At 36.9% G+C, this 20410-nt stretch overlaps 1 protein-coding gene across 1 annotated transcript; it reads right to left on the bottom strand.

Annotated features, from left to right (window-relative positions):
- Nucleotides 1–200: 200 nt before the first annotated feature.
- On the bottom strand, nucleotides 201–1896 carry LOC104119386 (uncharacterized). The gene has a single exon (XM_009630877.4). It carries the CDS (start codon nucleotides 1657–1659, stop codon nucleotides 403–405), a length of 1257 nt encoding a protein of 418 aa, XP_009629172.1. The 5' UTR covers nucleotides 1660–1896; the 3' UTR covers nucleotides 201–402.
- Nucleotides 1897–20410: the final 18514 nt, after the last annotated feature.

The following is a 20410-nucleotide window of genomic DNA, read 5'->3' as shown; positions in this document are numbered from 1 at the left end:
CTGCTACAGCCCTTAAAAGCATCACCCACAGCCACACAAGGCGCGTGGCTTTCAAAACACACTAGCAAACATCATGTCATCATTTAACAAGGGAAGAACTTTTTGAAAAGCTTAAAAAGTATCAGAGAGATTCCATAGCTTTCAGGTACAAGAAAATACATCAAAGTACTACTACTACTACTAATAAAGATTCAATTCAATGCCCACAAAAAGTTGAAAATTTCAAAAACATTAGCTTTCACCATCAGAGTTAGGAAAAACAAAAAGGATAAAGAACATATTTACATAATTTTTTAAGCCTGTCGAATCAGAAAAAACAAGAAAATAGCCACAACACAACCCTAAAAAATGTAACGGAAAAAGGGGGTTGAAGGATTACCAACTTCTCTAAGCCTAAAACTCTCATTCCTTTCTGGACCTGCTGCTATAGGAATTAGAAGCAGTGCCTTCTAATTTCTTCTGTTGGGATGAGGATGAAGAAGAAAACAAAGGAAATCCAAATTTTGAAGAACCTCTTAAAGAACAAACTGGAACATTGAGAACAGGTGTAACACGGACATTAGCTGAATAAGATCTCTCCATTCCTCTGTGCTTATACCTAGGCCCACCATTAAAGGTGCTGGGACTGCTTGAGCTTCTCTCTAGGCTGTGGAATACAATCTTCCCCGACGAGTTCATGCGAGGACTATCAACAGAGACTCCTCGGGCATGAGTTGTAACAGTAGCAGAGTCTGCGGCCTGTTGTCTACGAACAGGGCTTCGGCCCACTCTCGTGGCTTCAGACGATGATACCCTATGCTTCACCAATCGTACCCTGCGAGGATTAGTCGTCATTGCATTTCGAGAGAAACTGTTTGGTTTATCCGAATCAAGGGAAAGCCTAGGAAGATCATCGTGGTCATGGCCTGACGAAGATGATGAAAGGGACAATCGAGAAGAAATTGAAACGGACTCGTTATCCCAGTCTTTCTGCAGCAACGGAAGGTTAAGAGACGAGTCTAAAGAAGCGCTCAATGATTTAGAGCTGCGATGAAAATAATTTTTCAAGGATTTATGAGCACTACTGCTAGGTAATGAAGACGTTCTCTGTGTTTCTTGCTTAGCATTGTTATTTTGATGCTGCTGTTTCTTCAAGCCTAAAAGCTCCCTCCACCGTGTAGTACACCTCGGCGCCTTAGGAGAGAACAAGTACGGATCCGCATTTGAAATCAAAATCTCATTTCTCATTCGAAGCTGAGGTGTATCCGGCGATCTAACTCCGGCGGAGATAGTAGCCGACGTGGTGGTGGCCGGGCGGACCATGGAGAGATGCAGCGGCGCCACGAGCTTTCCGTCGGAGAAGAGCTCGTCGGCTGGCAGCATAATCACCGGATCTTCAAGTCGAAACTCGAAATCAGCTACCATATCTTTAGAAACTTCTGGATCTAATTCCTCTGCCTTATCTTTAACACTACTCTTCATCTCAATAGATGGTGAAGAAGTGTGCTTTGCTCCGGCGGCAACCTTGGAAGAGTCGCCGACAACGTCGTCCTGAAAGTCCCTACTGAATGACATTCTTGGACTTAGCCAACCATAGGACTGGTGGTATTTCGCAGCCGGAGAACAATCTAGAAACTTCTCCGGCGACATACCCATTTTGTTTACGCAAGCTGAAGCCATTTTTGGCGTACATGCAAGTTTTTTCTAGTCTAGAGAGAGAGAAGAAACGTAACGTCTACCGAATATATAGAAGCGAAGAACCCCAAAAATTATACTAGAGAGAGAGAGAAGGGAGTGGTTAAAGGCTATAGCTAGGGTTTGAAGGATGCCTTGTGAATAGTGCAAAAAGATTAGCTAAAAAAGCTTAGCATTATAGTAGTAGCTAGCAGTGTATGTGGCGCTCCATTGTTTAGTGTAACAGTAAGCAGCAGGAGACTGTGCCCCAGTGGCATTATATGACAGACAAGGGGGAGCACATAAATAGAAAACATTAGTACAGTGGGTCCACTCTTTCCAACAAATGGGGAGTCGCCGCGTGGCGTTTGGTCAAAGATAAAAAGCGTGACTTCAATTTTTTTTATTTTGTTTTTTGGGTGCAAAGCCCAAACTGAAAAGCGGGAATAGCTTTTGGGATCAATTCATGGCGGTCATAATATTCGTTTTTATCTTATCTTTGATTCAATTATATATGTTTATAAATTACGTAGTACTGTATTCTATTAAATAATCCTATGTATTTACCGTTGTAACAATTTAGTAACTTAAAATATTTGACTAAATAAAGAGGTAGGATGTTTCTCTGAAGCATCCACTGAGCTGCGTACTGGCCACTGCGCCTGCTTTGCTTTTAATTTAACTTTGATTAATAATTAATAATTTACAGCTAACCAAGTGAGTTTTTTATCTTTTATTTTCGTTTTCTGGTTTTTGGTATTCTCCAAAAGTCATGAGTTTATTTTCTTACGAGAAAGTTAGTTGTTGTTATGTTAAGTGAGATGCCTTGAAGACCTTCAACTTGACTGCATCATTTGGATAAATAGTGTAGCAAATCTAGATATATAGTGTGTTCAAAGTGTTTACTACTTGGTTTTCTTCATTTCTACCTCGTTTACTTAAAATCACATTGGATGTTTTTTGAACCTTAGTTAACTAGTAATTTAATTTAACTACATACTTTTTTTCTTATAAAAGTGATTCGACATTGGTTGCCCATCATCCCCTATTATTTTATTCTACATATGTGTTTTATTAGAAACATAACAAAGGAAATATGAAAACTGTTTTCATAAAATACATTCAATGCTTCAATAATTCCTAACTTCTAAACTAACAACTACTTATCGCTCGGTATAGTTAGTATGGATTATTGCAATTCCATTTATGTCAGGTGAAATGTTCATTCAGAGGTCTTGGAAATGAATACCCAATTGTTCTACTGCAATGAATCTCATATAGACAGCTGTGATTTACATACAATTGGACTGTAAATATACTAAAACTTGATATTCTAGTTTTGCCATTGAAAATAAATCTTAATTCAGAGACTAACACTTTAAGTTTTGCGTATTACACGCTTGGAATGAAGAAGGGAGATAGAAAAGGACAAGAAAGATCAATAACAATCTTTTAATTCGTTACTTTTTTTTTTTTTTTGTAAAACTCAACAAAGTAACAAGGAGTATATGTGTGTGTGTTTATCCCTGCAATATACATTACCAGTAGCAACTCTTTTAATAAATGTAATAATAGAATGCATAGTCAGTCTCTTTGCATAGCTATTTGTCCCAGTTCTTAGTCTTAAACTAAGCACATTTGAAAAATTGCTCACATTCTTACACAATTTGCTTACGATCTTACTATGCTAAGTCAGTCTAAAATATTGTTTATTCGTAAAATAGTACAGTTGAATTTGTAACGTGTTTTATAAACACGTGAATTAATTTGATCCAAGAATGTAAAATAACAAAGAACAGAAATAAGAATTAAAATAAACTAGAAGAAAATACAAGCATGACTAGGGGCTGAGCTTTTTCGAAAGCAGTAATAAGAGCAATATGAAGAACAAAAAAAAGAATATAGTTTTATAGAGTAAGAACTAGTTTTACCTTTTTTGCATACAAATATTTTGTGTCCAACAATGAATACAAATTCTCCTATTTATAGCTTAATTCAGGGAGACAAGATCACTAAATAAAGCTCTTCTTAAATGTGAATAAAACCTCTCTTGGTAGCTGCATAACAATTAGGCATTAATGAAAAGATTCTTTGTAACGGCTGCTCATTGAATATCGTCTTAACCGGTATCTTCCTTTCAAATCTTCGTCCCCGATTTAATGCCTTCGAAATTTATTCAGCACCGGTCACATATTCGTAACCGGTACTAGCTATTTGTTGACTCATATCTTACTTGTCTTTACTTCCACGTGTCAACACGTCGAGCATCTACGTATCGTTCATCAATTTTACCACATACAGATAGTTCCCCTACTTTTTGGTGACAACACTTTGTGTTACCAGGAAGTAGATAAGACTTCTTTCCTTGGCGGAAAAGTTCCTGAACGGTTTCTGATACTTAACGACGCATGTCTCCTCGCCTTTAATGAGTCGAAAACGTGTTATCCCGTGATTTGGCAAATATTTTCGCCAGTTTTCAAGATAATTATAACAATGAACTATGTCGCCTATAAACTTCTACTTCTCATCATTTTTACATTTCACCTTTACAAACCCTTCTTCTTTGAATTCCCAATAAAGCTTTTCTGCAAACCTATCTTTCTCAGTAAAATTTTCTTACCCAGATTCTCTATCACCATGTCTATTACTTCTTCTGTCCCCGAAAACTCTGGCCTTCACATCGGTGGTGGCCTTCTAAGAAGAACAAAACTAAGGAAGCTAATGTTGGTTCTTGATAGTAGGAAATAACTATATAGTTTGGCCACTATTTACACTCTAAATTAGCTGCACTTCACTGATGTTTGAGCGTTAAATGATAGTAAATTGCCCTGATTGAGTATTTTATGCTTTGCAGGAGCAATTCCGGGCTACAATGAGGTTAAGGAGCGTTTTGAGATAATATGGAGCGTTGAAGGACAAGTAAAGGCTTATGGAGTAAATTGGGAGTTTGTTCGAGGATCGAAGGAGGTTAGCGCATTTAAAAAGAAGAATAAAGAAGAGTACAGAAAATCGCCCAGGTACACAGCCGCGCACTGGGCCGCGCAAGTCAGGCAAAAACTGGCCAAAGTGCGCGGTCACCTGCCCAGGTGCGCGGCCGCGCACGTCCTTCCGAGAAAAATTATTCCAGAGCTAAAATTGTAATTTGAGAGGCGACTGTCCTTGACCTATATGAAGTCTAGCTCGCCCAAAAAGAGGGTATCTTGGTTTTTAGAAGAGACCGACTTTGGGAATTGGACCTAAGGAGGCAAGAACACACTAGGAGCAAGGCGGGAAATTCTTCTACGAGTTTTTCGCTTCCTTCTTCCTATTTCCATTATTGATTATGAATTCTAGTATTGTAGTTTTGCATACTATTATGAATAGCTAATTTGTTATATAGAGTTTTGATAGAACCTTTTGCAGGATAATTTCTTGTTATGTTTCTATATAATTGAGTAGTTGAATTTCTCTACTTGTTCAACTACGTGTTTATTGTTGTTGATTGAATGGCCATCAATTGACTGTGCCTATTTAGTATGTATTGCTTGGAAAAGGATACATATTTAGGTAGTTGTTGAACAACATCACTTCTGACGTATGTGAGGAATCAATACGAAAGGTTTAAAGGTGGGATTAGGAATAATGAAACCATGGTGTGAACTTAGTGAGCAGTAAACTAGTGCCAGCTAGCGTAGTTCGGAAGAATATGTCTAGTAAATTGTGATAGTTGCTCAGAAGAGAATTATGACACCTGAAGTACTCACGATCGGTAGAAAATACTTAGAAGAAATTATAGAAGGCATAGCGAGAAGGATTCCGACAATTGGGAAAATTATAACTCTAGACCTCCTTAGTCTTGTCTCAAATTTCATCCTTATTAGTTGATAATTTTACTGCTTTATAATAGTTGCTAGTTAATTAGTTAGAAATAAATATTATAATCTCTATAATTAGAAAATTGTTTAGACTTGTGTTTCTTAGCAATATTGAACAGTTGTAGCTAAGTCTTAGTTCTTTGTGGGATTCGACTCCGGACTTGTAAACCAGATTATATTTGCAACGATCGCTTAGTCCTTTTTATAAGACATAGTTGGGCGTGATCAAATTTTAGCGCCGTTGCCAGAGACCTAACGGTGTAGCTGTAGGTGTACATATTGCTAGGTTTCAAATTTGAACTTTCTTTTATTTTATTTTATTCTACTTGTTGATTTGAGAAACATGACATCTTGGAATTATGGGAGTTTAGGTGTTGGTAATTTTACTATTGATCCTTATGCATATTGTGGAGGAAGTCACCCATTACAAAATTATCAAAATATTTTTGAGAGCGAGTTATGTGCATCCACTCAATCTTATGTGTGGAATGTGTGTGATATGTGTGGTGATCAAGACAGTCACTTTCATGGTTGTGATTATATTTCTTATCTTCCTCCAACCCCTTACTTTGATGGTTCTTCTTTTTCATGTAAAGTTAATAGAAATAAAGAACCCAGGGATGATGACCTGAAAGAGATCAAGGATATGCTAAGGTGCCTTATGGAACAAGATAATGAGAAACAACTACACATACAAAGGCAAGATGCTGTTATTCGCAATCTGGAGTCACAAGTGAGTCAACTAGTTGAAGCATTTAATGCTCAACAAGACAATATTGTGGATAGTAGCCAAGAAGAGCATGAATTAGATGCTGAAATTGAGGTGCAAATGGAGGAGGTTAGAGCAGAAAATCAACAATCTAACCAACTAGAATTTGAAGATGTTGATGTTGAAGAAGTAATACTAGAGTCAACCAGAGACGTTGAAGATACAAATTTAGTTGACTCTAGTGTGATTGGTGTTGAGGAGGTTAAAAATCTTGAAGTTCATGTATTTGAGCGCGTTGGACCTCATTCCAAATATTTCTCTACATTATGTTCAGATGGTGAAATGGAAATTGATCTGTATAAGCCAATGCAAGAGTCAAAGGAAGAGGTGGATGAGCCCTATATTCTGAAATCTTCAAGGCCATCTAGGCAAGGTGACACTCCTCGGTTGAAAGCCAAAAAGTGCATAAAGAATCATTTAATTTTTAGATCGCAACAATATGTATCGCCACAAGAGCATGATCATAGAGCAGAATCAAAACTTGGGGTCCAATTCATAAGTTCAAGGTGGAGGCAAAAAGTAGTTCACGTCGTGCCGCAGCGTTAACTCAAGCGCTTGTTGGGAGGCAACCCATCATTACTTCTTTTTATTTTTTATTTTTTATTATTGTATTATTCTTGTAGTGTTATTTTTTTATTTCTCAAGGAGCATGGGAAGCAAGGCCATTGGAAAAAAAAAAGCAACAGCAACCCAGATGGTTAGAACTAAGTGTGAGGTACCCGTACGAAGGACCAGGCCTGGGAGAAGTCTGAGTACCCCATGAGCTGCTAGTGCTTCGGTCTTTGGTCTACCAGGGAGTTTCTTTTAACCTCTTGTATTTATGGGTGTGCATTGGGGACAATGCACAATTTTAAGTGTTGGGTGAGGAGATTGTGTGGGTGACTTTCTATGCTATTTTAGTTGTATTAGTTTAATTAATTAATTATTATTATTTTCTTTTCAAAAAATAGAAAAGAGTGGACTTTTCCCGACGATGAATCTTCTAGACAGCTTTCTTGAGGGATTTAAGTCTAAAGAAAAAAAGATTTTCTTTGTAGGTAGTGTAGTAATTCCCTCTTGGGTTTTTTTATGGCGCAGTTCTTTTCCAAGGGTTTCGTTTGAACCGGGTGTATTTAGTTTTATTTTTTTTTTAGAAGTAGGAACCCGTGGGCTATGGGCTGAAATGAAAATAGGGTCTCTCAACTTCGTTATGCCTTGAGAATAGCGAGTGTTGTAGTGTGACGCTTAGGCTCAGTTGTTGACTCTTGTATATGTGCCTTAAATTGTATGTTCTTAACTTGGTTTAAGTACTTTGACTAGAGTGTTTTGATGATCCAATCTTGAGTGAGTCATGTGCCATGTGTGTGTGAGGTTTGTTGTATTCTGTGCATTGTATTTGATGTCTAGAACTTGCCCCGTATGTTTGCAAAGAGAAATAGTAGTTTTGTTCAGTCTTGGAAGTGATATAGGCGTTTCTTTGTTGAGCCAGATATGTATATTTTACGCGCCTAGTTGTTATGTATCGTAGTTAAACCCTTTGAGCCTGTAATCCTATTTTTTTTGGCAACCACATTACAAGCCTTACCCCTTTGTTTGAATTAACCATCTATTTGAACCTTTTAACCTCTCATGAGCACTTGAATTGTTATGAACTTTGTAAAAGTTAAAGTGCGGGGTGGTTGGTTTGGCTTTTGAGTGGAACTAATGAAATAAGGAGAAAGATGCACTGTTTTGAAAAAAGTAAGAGACATTTGAATTGAAAAAGAAAGAAAAGAAAATAAAATAGTTGTATTGTTGTGGAAAAAAAAATTCTTGATAAGTGCTGACTCTTGATGTAAGTGTGCTTAAATAATTGGGAGTTAATGTATATTGATTTGAAGGCGGAGTATGGTTTGACATAAGTGTGGGGTTCCGACTGCTAAAGTGTATGTATTAAAGTGCTTATGGAGGTGTAGTCACTCTTATATCTAAATGTATCATACCCGTCCCGCAGCCTACATTACAACCAGTTAAAAGTCCTACTTGATCCTTGACTGAATAAACTCAATTAGTAGAGTAGTACACTACGGGCAAGCCTATGGTGCATTTTTTTGTGGCACATGAATGTCGTTTATGAGAGTGAGTGAATTCTGTCTATCTTGAAGTTCCTAATTGTTCGTGAACTTTATTAATTGTGGAACGATTCTCTTTTATTGTGGGAGGGCACTTGATTCATGAAGGAAAGGTAATTCTTTACCTCTATGTTAGAGTAAGTGAGTAAGTTGTGAATAATGCGTGATGCTTGTGAGTCAATTCTTGAGGTGAAATTATTACACTACTGTGCTGGGTCTATTTGAAATATTATTGGTATGATGAGTTAGGAAATTTGCTTAGTGAGGTTGTGTCTATGTAAAGTGTGGTTTGTTTGCTCGGGGACGAGCAATGGTCTAAGTGTGGGGTATTGATAGTATGCTATAACTATGTAGTTTGGCCACTATTTGCACTCTAAATTGGCTGCACTTCACTGATGTTTGAGCGTTAAATTATAGTAAATTTCTCTGATTGAGTATTTTATGCTTTACAGGAGCAATTCCGGGCTACAATGAGGTTAAGGAGCGTTTTGAGATAATATGGAGCGTTGAAGGCCAAGTAAAGGCTTAGAGAGTAAATTGGGAGTTTGTTCGAGGATCGAAGGAAGTTAGCGCATTTAAAAAGAAGAACAAAGAAGAGTGCGGAAAATTGCCCAGGTGCGTGGCCGTGCACTGACCGCGCACTGGGCCGCGCAAGTCAGGCAGAAACTGGCAAAAGTGCGCGGCCAGATGCGCGGTCACCTGCCTAGGTGCGCGGCCGCGCACGTCCTTCCGAGAAAAATTATTTCAGGGCTAAAATTATAATTTCAGAGGCAACTGTCCTTGACCTATATGAAGCCCAGCTCGCCCAAAAAGAGGGTATCTTGGTTTTTAGAAGAGACCGACTTTGGGAATTAGACCTAAGGAGGCAAGAACACACTAGGAGCAAGGCGAGGAATTCTTCTACGAGTTTTTCTCTTCCTTCTTCCTATTTCCATTATTGGTTATGAATTCTAGTATTGTAGTTTTGCATACTATTATGAATAGCTAATTTGTTATATAGAGTTTTGATAGAACCTTTTGTAGGATAAATTCTTGTTATGTTTTTATATAATTTAGTCGTTGGATTTCTCTACTTCTTCAACTACGCGTTTATTGTTGTTGATTGAATGACCATCAATTGACTGTGCCTATTTAGTATGTATTGCTTGGAAAAGGGTACATATTTAGGTAGTTGTTGAACAACATCACTCCTTACATATGTGAGGAATCAATATGAGTGGTTTAAAGGTGGGATTAGGAATAGCGAAACCTTGGTGCGATCTTAGTGAGCAGTAAACTAGTGCCAGCTAGCGTAGTTCGGAAGAATATGTCTAGTAAATTGTGGTAGTTTCTCATAAGAGAATTAAGACACCTGAAGTACTCATGATCGGTAGAAAATACTTAGGCGATATTATAAAAGGCATAGCGGGAAGGATTCTGACAATTGGAGAAATCATAACTCTAGACCTCCTTAGTCTTGTCTCAAATTTCATCCTTGTTAGTTGATAATTTTACTGCTTTATAATAGTTGTTAGTTAATTAGTTAGAAATAAATATTATAATCTCTACAATTAGGAAATTGTTTGGACTTGTGTTTCTTAGCAATATTGAACAGTTGTAGTTAAACTTTAGTTTTATGTGGGATTCGACTCCAGACTTATAAATCGGATTATATTTGCAACGACTACTTAGTCTTTTTTATAAGGCATAGTTAGGCGTGAACAGTTCTCCTACTACCAACAAAATCATCCCATCCCAACTAAATTCTGAAACGGATCTCCAAGTGCAAAAAGAACTTATCAATCCCAATAATGACAAAAATTGGCCTGTCAACAGATATCGTTCTTCTATTCGCCCTGTTAGTATTCCTATTGTGAAGAAAGATTACGATTGGAAAAAATTGAAATCTTAGCCCGCAACGAAGTGGAAAGAGTTACGTTTAGTAAACCCTGGTTCATGTATGTTTACACGTACCCTTTCACTTTAAGAATGAGCCAAACAATTGATCCCATTATTTTAGAGTTTTGCCACCACTACCAAATCTATTTGGCTCAAGTAAGGCCATCAATATGGCATACTGTGGATTACCTTCAGGTATTGTGCTTCCGAGCCGGAAAAACCCTCACTCCTGCCCATTTGATCAACCTCTACTCCTTAAAGAATTTTCGTGGAGGCATGATCAATCCCAGCAAATGCGGCTACCATGCCATCGTTATAAGTGACGATGGCGATAATGACCGTGGTTGGATGGAATGGTTTGTTGTCATTTCTACCAGTGATATCCTTCCGGCAACAACACCTTCTTCTATCCCTGAATCTTGAAACTTCGCTCATAAGTTCTGCAGATATTTTTTTTCTATTATGTTAAAGAAACTTCCCAGCTTTGCTAACTTTTATTTTTCTTATTTCAGCTACCCGTTGGGTTCCACATCGGTTAAGAACCTAATCCAATATATACAGAAGACTTTAGACGTTTCCACACTGGATTCCCGTAGGTTGAAGAAATTACTCCCAAATTTAACTGGAAGGCCAAAAATCATGGTATATAAAACTTATTTTTTTCCTTTTCCAATCTTCAACATGGCGTAGTACGAATTTACTGATTCTCCTTTGTAATACTCAGGCCTTCCGAAGGGGTCTTTCATTTAACTCGTTATTGAGATGTTTCTTGACCCAATGGTGGCCCATCAACAGATGCAAGAAATCCTTAATCGGAAGAAGGCTCCTGATGCCACTCTTACTTTCGGTGAAGGTCCATCTTCCTTGAGTCCCCAGTCTAAGGAGGAAAAAGCGAAAAGAAAACGTACCTCCAAAGTTGAGACTTAGGAGAAGCCTTTAACAAAAGAAGCTTCAATTGGACCGACCAACCACAATAGTCCTTGATGAAGATGAAATCTAGGACAATGAAGAAATGGTTTCTCTTCAAAGGAGAAGAAAAACATCTCTCTCTACTCAACTAGATGCCCAACCAAGAGAAATTCAAGCACTCTTTATGAAAATGGAGACAGTTGAAAATGCTGATTCTCAATTTCGAGTTCCCGTTGTTGCTTCTGATCATAGGAGCTCTACTTTTGATATTCCTCCAACTTAACTTCAACACCAGCTGCAACACTATCAACTCATAGCTCCCACCGTCCCCAACCGAACAAATAGAAAATGCGCATTCCCTACGGTCACCCAATCATAGGAATATAGAGAACAGTTTCTCGGCACCTATCCGAAACCCCGATGGTAAACGTAGTGTCGTTATTTCGATTTATAATAAGTGCCACTTACTCTCCAAGCCGGTGGGGGTCGCCAACTACTTGAAGCCTCTGGCATCAAACAAAGATTGGAGAAAATGGATGTTATTTCTACTGAGTGTCTGATCAATAACAACATGCACCTTGCTGCTCAGGTATCAATTTAATCTTCTTTTCTTCCCATTTTTCTTGCTAGATATTATCCATATAACTTTAATCTCTGGCCTTATTTTAAGCTAACCTCCTTGCCTATGAGGGCTTATAAAATATGATCTTGGATAAAGAAACATTTACAGCTAAATGGGATTAGTTTGCTGCTGAACGAGATCAACTTGTTGAATGCCTCCCGATTTTAGAAGCAAAATTTGCTCAAATAGGCAAGTTTGAAGCTTGATTGGAGCAATCTAAGCAAGAGAAAATGGTTCACAGCTGGGAAGCCACTCAACTACATGAATAGCTTAAGGAGTTGAAAGCCAAGTGGGCTGAGCTACAAGACTCTGTGACTATGGCAGCGGAATGTAAGTCTGCTTCTATGGAGCAAATATATAATCTGGAAGCAAGCTTGCATTCCAGAATCGAGTAGGCTACTACTGCCGATGGAACAGAGCTAGGATGGAGGAAAGGCTCAAAAAGGTCATGGATCAGAACCGCGAACACGCAAGGACAAATACTGACCTTAGTCGAACTTATGGCATCGTGAAGGTGAAAAATGACCAACTGCAATCCAAAATCAAGAAGCTTCGATCCAAACTCCAAGATCAAGAAGATTCTTTCCTCCTCAAGGAAACTTATGCAATTTATAACATCAGGGGGACTGGAGGAGGCAAAAGAAGGCATTGAAAATATGGATGGTTGCATCCCTAAAGCTCTCGAATTGGAGATGACTACCTTCAATAATAGTCCTGCTCGACCCACTGCTTTAAGCTCCTTAAGCATAAGTTCTGAGTACTCCGGAACCGAAGAGAAAGCTGAAGAAGAAGAAGAAGAAAAAGAAGAAGAAGAAGAAGAAGAAGAAGGTACTGAACCGGATGCGGAACAACCTTCATCTGCAAAAGATGCTGAAAATACTTCTCTTCTTTCGGACTCCGCCGGCAAAATCGATTGATATAATACACACACACACACACACACATATATATATATATATATATATATATATATATATATATATATATATATATTGTAATTATGCCAAAACCTCTATTGAATTTGTCATTTTAAGAAATAAACACATCTTTTGCTTAATTTCTATGCCAAACATATTTGATAAAGTTTGGGAATTTTTATATCCGATAACTTTTAATCCCGGGCATTTACACTTCCGGTGTTAATCCTTTTACTATGGGGTTTCATAAGAGATGGCCTTTATTTTTACGGTGCTCTTAAAGAGGACGTCTCCTATTCATTCCGGCACAAACATTTGAAGTTTAACTAACTTTCAAATGAAAAAGAACTTAACATATTATTTGGACAAGAAATAAGATAAAAACAAAAGAACTTTGATTTATTCCTTCCATTTCTAAAAGTACATTTACATAAATATTTATTTGTTTAAGTAAATAAAGCTGCCAATACATATGGCTAACTTGTACAACTTATTTCTACAGGGTTGATCATTCAGTCCCTGATCCTGATAAGATATAGCTTCCGGTTCTAACAGTTTCCAGCCTTCATGACACTTTTAGTGCTCTGATATACAATAGTTCCCCCAGTGTTCAAATTCTAAGCATGAAAATTCGAATACTGGAGTTCTTGATGTCATCGATGACCCTCTTCATAGTATGCTTTACGTTGCTTCCTCATTAAAAACCTTGCCAGAAAAATTCAATTGGGAAAAAACTGAACGAAGGAAAAAAGAGTGCAGCACATACTTTCAGTATCAACAAGGGTCTTTAACAGTAATACCTTTTGAGGTGAGTCACATTCCAATTACTTGGTAATTTTATTCCATCTTAATTTTTCAACGGATATGAACCTTTATCGGTTATAGCTAAAATCCGGTAAGATCTTTATCACGTTGGTCCTAGCTTTCCGGCATTAACCTCTCGGGTACTTTGAGTTACTTTTCGCAAAACCAAATCTCTGACTTTGAAATATCGAAGATTTTCTCTATGGTTGTAATATCTTTCATCATTTGCTTTTGTGCCACCATCCTCACGTATGCTACATTTCGATTCTCTTCAAGCAAATCCAGCTTAATCAGCATCGCTTCATTATTTGACTCCTCGCTTATCAATGAATACCTTATGTTTGGTTATCCGATCGCTACTGGAATCAACGCTTTTGCACCGTACACAAGAGAAAAGGGTATTTCTCTCATGCTTGACTTTGTCACTGTTCTATATGCCCATAATACTCCCAGTAACTCTTCTAGCCAACTGCCTTTAATATCCTCTAATTTCTTTTTTAGGTTTTGAATTATTACCATGTTGGTTGACTCTGTTTGTCTGTTAGCACTTGGATGATATGGAGAAGATGTGATCCTTTTGATCTTCAATACTTCCAGAAACTTTGTGACTTTGGAACCTATAAATTATGGTTCATTATTACAAGCAATTTTTTTTGGTACTCCAAATCAGGAAATGATGTGATCCAAATGAAATCAATTACTTCTCGCTCTCCAATTTTTTTGTAAGCGTCTGTTTCAAACCATTTAGTGAAATAGTTAGTTAAAACTAAAAGGAATTTTACCTGCTCGGGCCCTTGAGGTAAAGGACCAACTATGTGCATCTCCAATTTCATAAATGGCCATGGACAACCACATCTATTAGAATACCTGTCATATCATAATGAGACTATGCAAAGCAATCAAAGTTAGCTGTTAAAAACTCTTGAGCCTGAGTTCAGAATTTAATACAGTTCCCAAGTAAACCTTTTTATCCGGGAACTCCGCGAACAAAGCAATATTTTCCAGTTCCTCTACGGTCGACTTTGTAGCATCTGGTTCCTCTGGTACCTGGAAAGATCTAGGCACATGATATAAATCTGATGACTCTTCTTCTCTATCAGTCGGAATGGGAGAGGACATTGGTTCATGTAGTTGTTATTTGCTTGTTCCTTCCGCCTTGTTGTTGGATAAAGTTACTACATTCATTTACTTTGTTGCGGGTTGATCACCTCTAATTTGTTTGATCTCCTCTGGTGTTGGAAACTTCAATAGGTGATGATAAGTCCACGACACAACCTTCATCTCATGAATCTATGGCCTACCTAGGATCATATTGTATCCCATATTGTTGTCCACCACCTCGAACAAAGTATTCTTTGTCATGACTTCGGCATGTATGGACAGTAAAATCTCCCCTCGAGTTGTTACACTTGTTAGGTTGAACCTGGCAAGAAGTTTTGTTGCCAGAACTATGTTTCCGAATAACTTTTCTTGTTTCGGAACTCTCAACTGGATGATATTGGTTGAACTACCTAGATCAACCAACACATATTTAATTTTAAAATCTAAAATATTAAGTGATATTACGATAGCATCGTTGTGAGGTAAAATAAGGCCATCATCAGTTTCTTCTGAGAAGGTAATTTTATCATCTTCTGATGTGTCTCTTACTCTCTTGCCATGAGTTACTGAAATCTTTGTCTCCTTCACTGCTGAAAATGTCACCCAATTTACTTCAATTCCACCAAAAATCATATTTATTGTTAGACGAGGTGACTTTGCAGGCGGTTTGGATGGTTTTGTAGCATCTCTATTCCTCCCATAATTGTTCTTGGTCCGGTCACTTAAAAATTCTCTAAGATTAATATTCTTCAACAATGCTGCAACCTCTTCACGAAGATGACGACAGTCCCCTGTCCTATGACCATGCGTTCCATGGAATTAACACTATAGATTAGGATCCCTTTGACTAGGATCTGACTAAATTGGTTTCGTAAATCCCGCCTCCTTGATGTTTCTCATAGCTGAAACTAGTTCCACTATGCTGATATTGAAGTTGTAATCATACAACTGGGGATATGCTGAATCTCGGGACTCCGATGGCTCCTTCTCATGCAAAGTTTTGCTACTCCGACCACGATCCGCCCTTCTATCTGATACAAACTTGTCAGATATTTGAAAACCCTTATTTCCACGCCTATTAACCCTTTCATAAGGTTGAAAATCACTCCTAAAAGACCTTCGGCCTGCATCGAAATCAGTTTTAAATTTTTCCTGATTCCGATTATGATTGCGTCCTTTGGAAGACACCGAAGAACTCAATTAATCATCTTCGAATCTAATTTTTGATTCATAACGGTTATGGACGTTTGTCCATGTTGTTGCCTAAAACTCCAACAACGTTTTCTATAATTTTTTGGAGGCGTCGGAACTTAAAGGATTAAGACCTTTGGTGAACGCTTTAGCTGCCCACTCATCCGATACCGCTGACAACAACATCCTCTCCTTTTGAAACCGGATGATGAACTCTCGCAATAATTCAAATTCTCCTTGAGTAATTCTAAGTATGTCAGCTTTCCTAGCTTGGACTTTCCTTGCTTCTGCGTGAGCTTTAATAAAAGAATCTGCAAGTATTTGAAAATAGTCAATCGAGTAGTTAGGTAAAAGAGAGTACCATGTTAGAGCACTCTTTATTAGGATTTTGCCGAATTTCTTCAGCAGGACAGATTCGATCTCATGTGGTGCCAAATCATTTTCCTTTACAGTTGTTTTGTAAGTTGTGATATGTTCTTGTGAATCCAAAGTTCAATCATATTTCGGGATATCGGGCATCTTGAATCTTTTCAGAATCAATTCTGGAGTCGCACTAGGTTTGAACGGCAACTGCGTATACTTATTTAAATTTGGACCCTTCAATACCGGTGGCGCTCCTGGAATCTGATCCATCCGAGCATGGAATTCTTTAGTATTTTGATCCATCCGATCATTCATTTCCCTTATGAATCTCATGATCTCGATTTTAGAAGGATCATTGGCGTTGTTGACGTTCTCGGATCCACTATCTGCACCACCTACTTTATTTTCGTTAAATCCAAATTCCTCATTCGAAGCGACGTTTCCAGTTCTCTGCGTTGTTTGATTTGTAGGTACACCGGAAGGAAGTCAAACTCCCCATTGGAGTTATTAGAAGCAAACGAAAGCGTTTGTTTCAACTCTGTCATTACCCGGTCTTATCTCGAGAGATGATTCATGATGTCCCTTTGTTGCACTCTCAAAACTTTTACCATTTCAACAATAAGTTCGCCATCCATATCATTAGGAGTTGGACTTCTCACATGTTGAGGATTTCGTTCTTCGCGAACCAGAGTTGTTTCATCTCCTTCGTTGTGGATTTCACTAGTTGAATCATCACGCTCATTATTTATTCCAACATTAAAAGAGTTGTTCACATCGTTGGCTGTCATATCTGATTTTTCTTTGACTAAAGACAGGGCATCAAAACGCGTTAGTAATAGATAAATGGATCAAAATAATACTTCATCCGTTTCAATTTATATGAACTCATTTGACTGGGCACGGAGTTTAAGAAAAGAGAGAAGACTTTTGAACTTGTAGTATAAAATGAGTCAAATATATTTTGTATGGCTATAAATCATTGCATAAAGGTAAATTATTTTCAAATAAGGAAAGGAGTCATTCTTTTTGGCACTAAAAAGGAAATAGGTTCACATTAATTGAAACAGGGGGAGTAACACAATTGTCTATGCCCTACGGTGGGCGCCAAACTGTTTACCCGTAAAATAATACAGTTGAATTTGTAACGTGGTTTATAGACACGTGAATTAACTTGATCCAAGAGGGTAAAATAACCAAGAACAGAAATAAATTAATTAAAATAAACTAGAAGAAAATACAAGCTTGACTGGAGGATGAGATTTTTCGAAAGCAGTAATAAGAGCAATATGAAGAACAAAATAAAGAAAATTATTTTATAGAATAAGAGCTAGTTTTGCTTTTTTGTATACAAATGTTTTATGTCCAACAATGAATACAAATTCTCTATTTATAGCTTCATTGAGGGAGATAAGATCCCCAAATCAAGCTCTTCCTAAATGTGAATAAAACCCCTTTTGATAGCTGCATAACGGTTAGGCATCAATGAAATTTTTTTTTGTAACGGTTGTTCATTGAATGTTGTCTCAACCGGTATCTTCCTTTCAAATCTTCGTCCCCGGTTCTAATACCTTTGGAACAGCACCAGTCACATGTTCGTAACCTGTGCCAGCTATTTGCTGACTCATATCTTACTTGTCTTTACTTTCACGTGTCAACTCATCGAGCATCTGCCTGTCGTTAATCAATTTTACCCCATATAAATACTATAATTAATATTGCTAAGGGAATACTAGATAAGAAAGGTAAGAGAATTTTGGTATTATATGGTAGAGAACTTGAATTATTTTGATTGATGAGTTACAAATGTAATGCCTTTATATACACTAGTCACTTAGGGGCTAGATAAATAATAATTGTTATACAAGTCCTTCATATTTACAAGATAATGGCTTCTTCTAGAATTCCCTACAAAGTTAAAAATTTCAAAAATTTTCTTAATAAATACATAGGGTTCTGCGGTCTTCCAAGAAAAATCTCTATATTTGTCTAAAACCTTCAAACAAGTGTTAGCCTTCGTGTTATGTAAGCTTTTCACACACAAAAATATGTGCTAAATAGCACCTTTGCGACCCGATGACATGGTGGGTCATGAGATATTTGCTTTTATTGAAATGTATTCGTTTGGCTTTTAATCTCTTGATCACTAGCCTTCACTACTTTGTTAGCTGGTTTGATGTTATTTGGCTGCTAACCCCATGTTGCAATTTGCAAACTCAAAACTGAACACAGAGAAATAAATATCATTTTATGGGCAACAAGGTTGCAATGAGTATTATTCTTGTTGGCTAAAGTGTTAACCAAAAGTACCATAAGCTTGTTTGCTAATAGGGACAATTTTCACGTGGTTTTTGTTCATTTTCACTTAGAGAGAGGATGTAAGATTATTTTTCCATTTGTATGGTTTCGTATTTATTATTCTTAGCTCCGCTTCGTTGTATCTGTTCTCATATTCCTTGAATTGTTCTGTGAAGTCTTTAGTGTAAATAATATACATTGGTTGGTGATTTTTTGCAAATTAATATCCGTGAGTGTCCTCGAGTGATAGCAAACTATGATATGGTAGAAGTTAGGGGTGTTGGGATTTTAAGCTTGTGTAGCTTAAAGAAGATGAATGAGAAATGGAGGGAAAATGAAATATTTGAGTTTTCCTCCTTGGCAAAGGGACATTGTCCCATATTGGAGGAAGAAAAGGATTTTGATGGGTATATATATAATTGCTCTTCTTCTAGCTCTTAAAGAGTTAAGAAGAACGCAAGCCTCGCTCCGTCGTCGTTGTCGCTCGGTTCGGATTCGGATTCGGTCAAAGATTGATTGATTAATCTTTTTGGACAAAATTTTTTTCAATTATTTATTTAATTAATTAAATAATTAACGAAAAATCAGGCCCATTTTATTTTCCGAATTATTTTAAATCCGTTTTTCCGCAATATTTCAAATAACTTGTTCCAACAGCCATGGCTGTTTCTGAAAGGTTGCAAACCTTCTCAGAAACAATGCCAGCAATTCTATAAATATACTTTGAATCCCAGAATCTTTCCTTACGAATTTTTCTGATCTTCTTCTTCTTCTTCTGCATAAAAAATTCAGTGTGTTTTACAGCCTTCGAGTGGCTCGCTGTTCACCGGTGTCTTTGGTACCAACACTCCGGTGAGTTCAATCGTTCTATCCTGGGAGGTTATATTCCAGCACCTCGGGTACTTGAGGGGAATAATTTTCTTAAGGACACACTGTGTATTTAGTGGGCTCGATTTATTCCTATACTATTTTTCCAGAATTTATTTCATTAAACAAGTGTTACTAACTTTCTGTTTTATTTATATATTTCAGAAAATTTAATGGTTTAATTGTTTATTACAGCAATACAGATTTATAACAAGGGGTATACATGGATCGGGTTGGTATACCTTTATTATTAAAAACACAAGTAAAATCAACACTACTAGGAGAATTACGTTTTTTTTGTATATTTAAAATAAATTTGCGCAAGTAGAATAACATCTTCAATAAGAAAATTACACCAATTAGAACAAGAAAAATTAAAAAGAATTATTTTCAATTGGTAAATTACACCCTCATAAGTAAATCTAGAATTAGAAATATAAATTCTCAAAAATCAAAATCATAAATTTCATATTTTTTCTAAGCAAAATTTAAAAAAATTCGTCACAATTTAATAGTAAAGAGATTTAAATTGAACTTAACAACCGTAGAATAGTTATAATTTTTTATGATATAATAAACAAAAGAAATTATGAAAAACTAAAAACTGATCATAATCTAAGATTTTCGTTGAGACCCAAGTCTTTCGATTTTGAAAGAAGAAAACTCGCAAATTTGAGATTAAGAGAAATGCTTATATTTATGAGATTTTAAAATTTTGGAATCTTTTTTTTGAGTGTATTAGTCACACAAAAAAAAACTAATAGAATAAAGGAAAGAGAAATATAAAAAATAAGAAAAAGACAAATAGAAAATTGGGAGATAACCGAAAAGGGAAACGACTGAGACAAAAGGAAATAAAAAGCACAAATAGGGAACCAAATAAAGTTTAACATAAATTCGAACTTGGGTCTTACACAGAAAAGCTTTCAAAAAGGTCTCTCAACCATGGCACCTTTGTTTAGTTTGTGATTGCGGGTGGCAGGATCATATAATTAACCTAGTTTAAGAAAATTTCAACATAGGTATATAACAATTTTATCAACCTAGCGGGTGCCACACCACCCCCACCCTAAGAGGTGGATCCGCCACTGTTTGGT

The sequence above is a fragment of the Nicotiana tomentosiformis genome, chromosome 11 (genome assembly GCF_000390325.3).
Source record: "Nicotiana tomentosiformis chromosome 11, ASM39032v3, whole genome shotgun sequence".
Taxonomy (NCBI): Eukaryota; Viridiplantae; Streptophyta; class Magnoliopsida; order Solanales; family Solanaceae; genus Nicotiana; species Nicotiana tomentosiformis.
The sequence above is the reverse complement of the archived record's forward strand: the minus strand, read 5'-3'. Positions and strand labels throughout refer to the sequence as shown.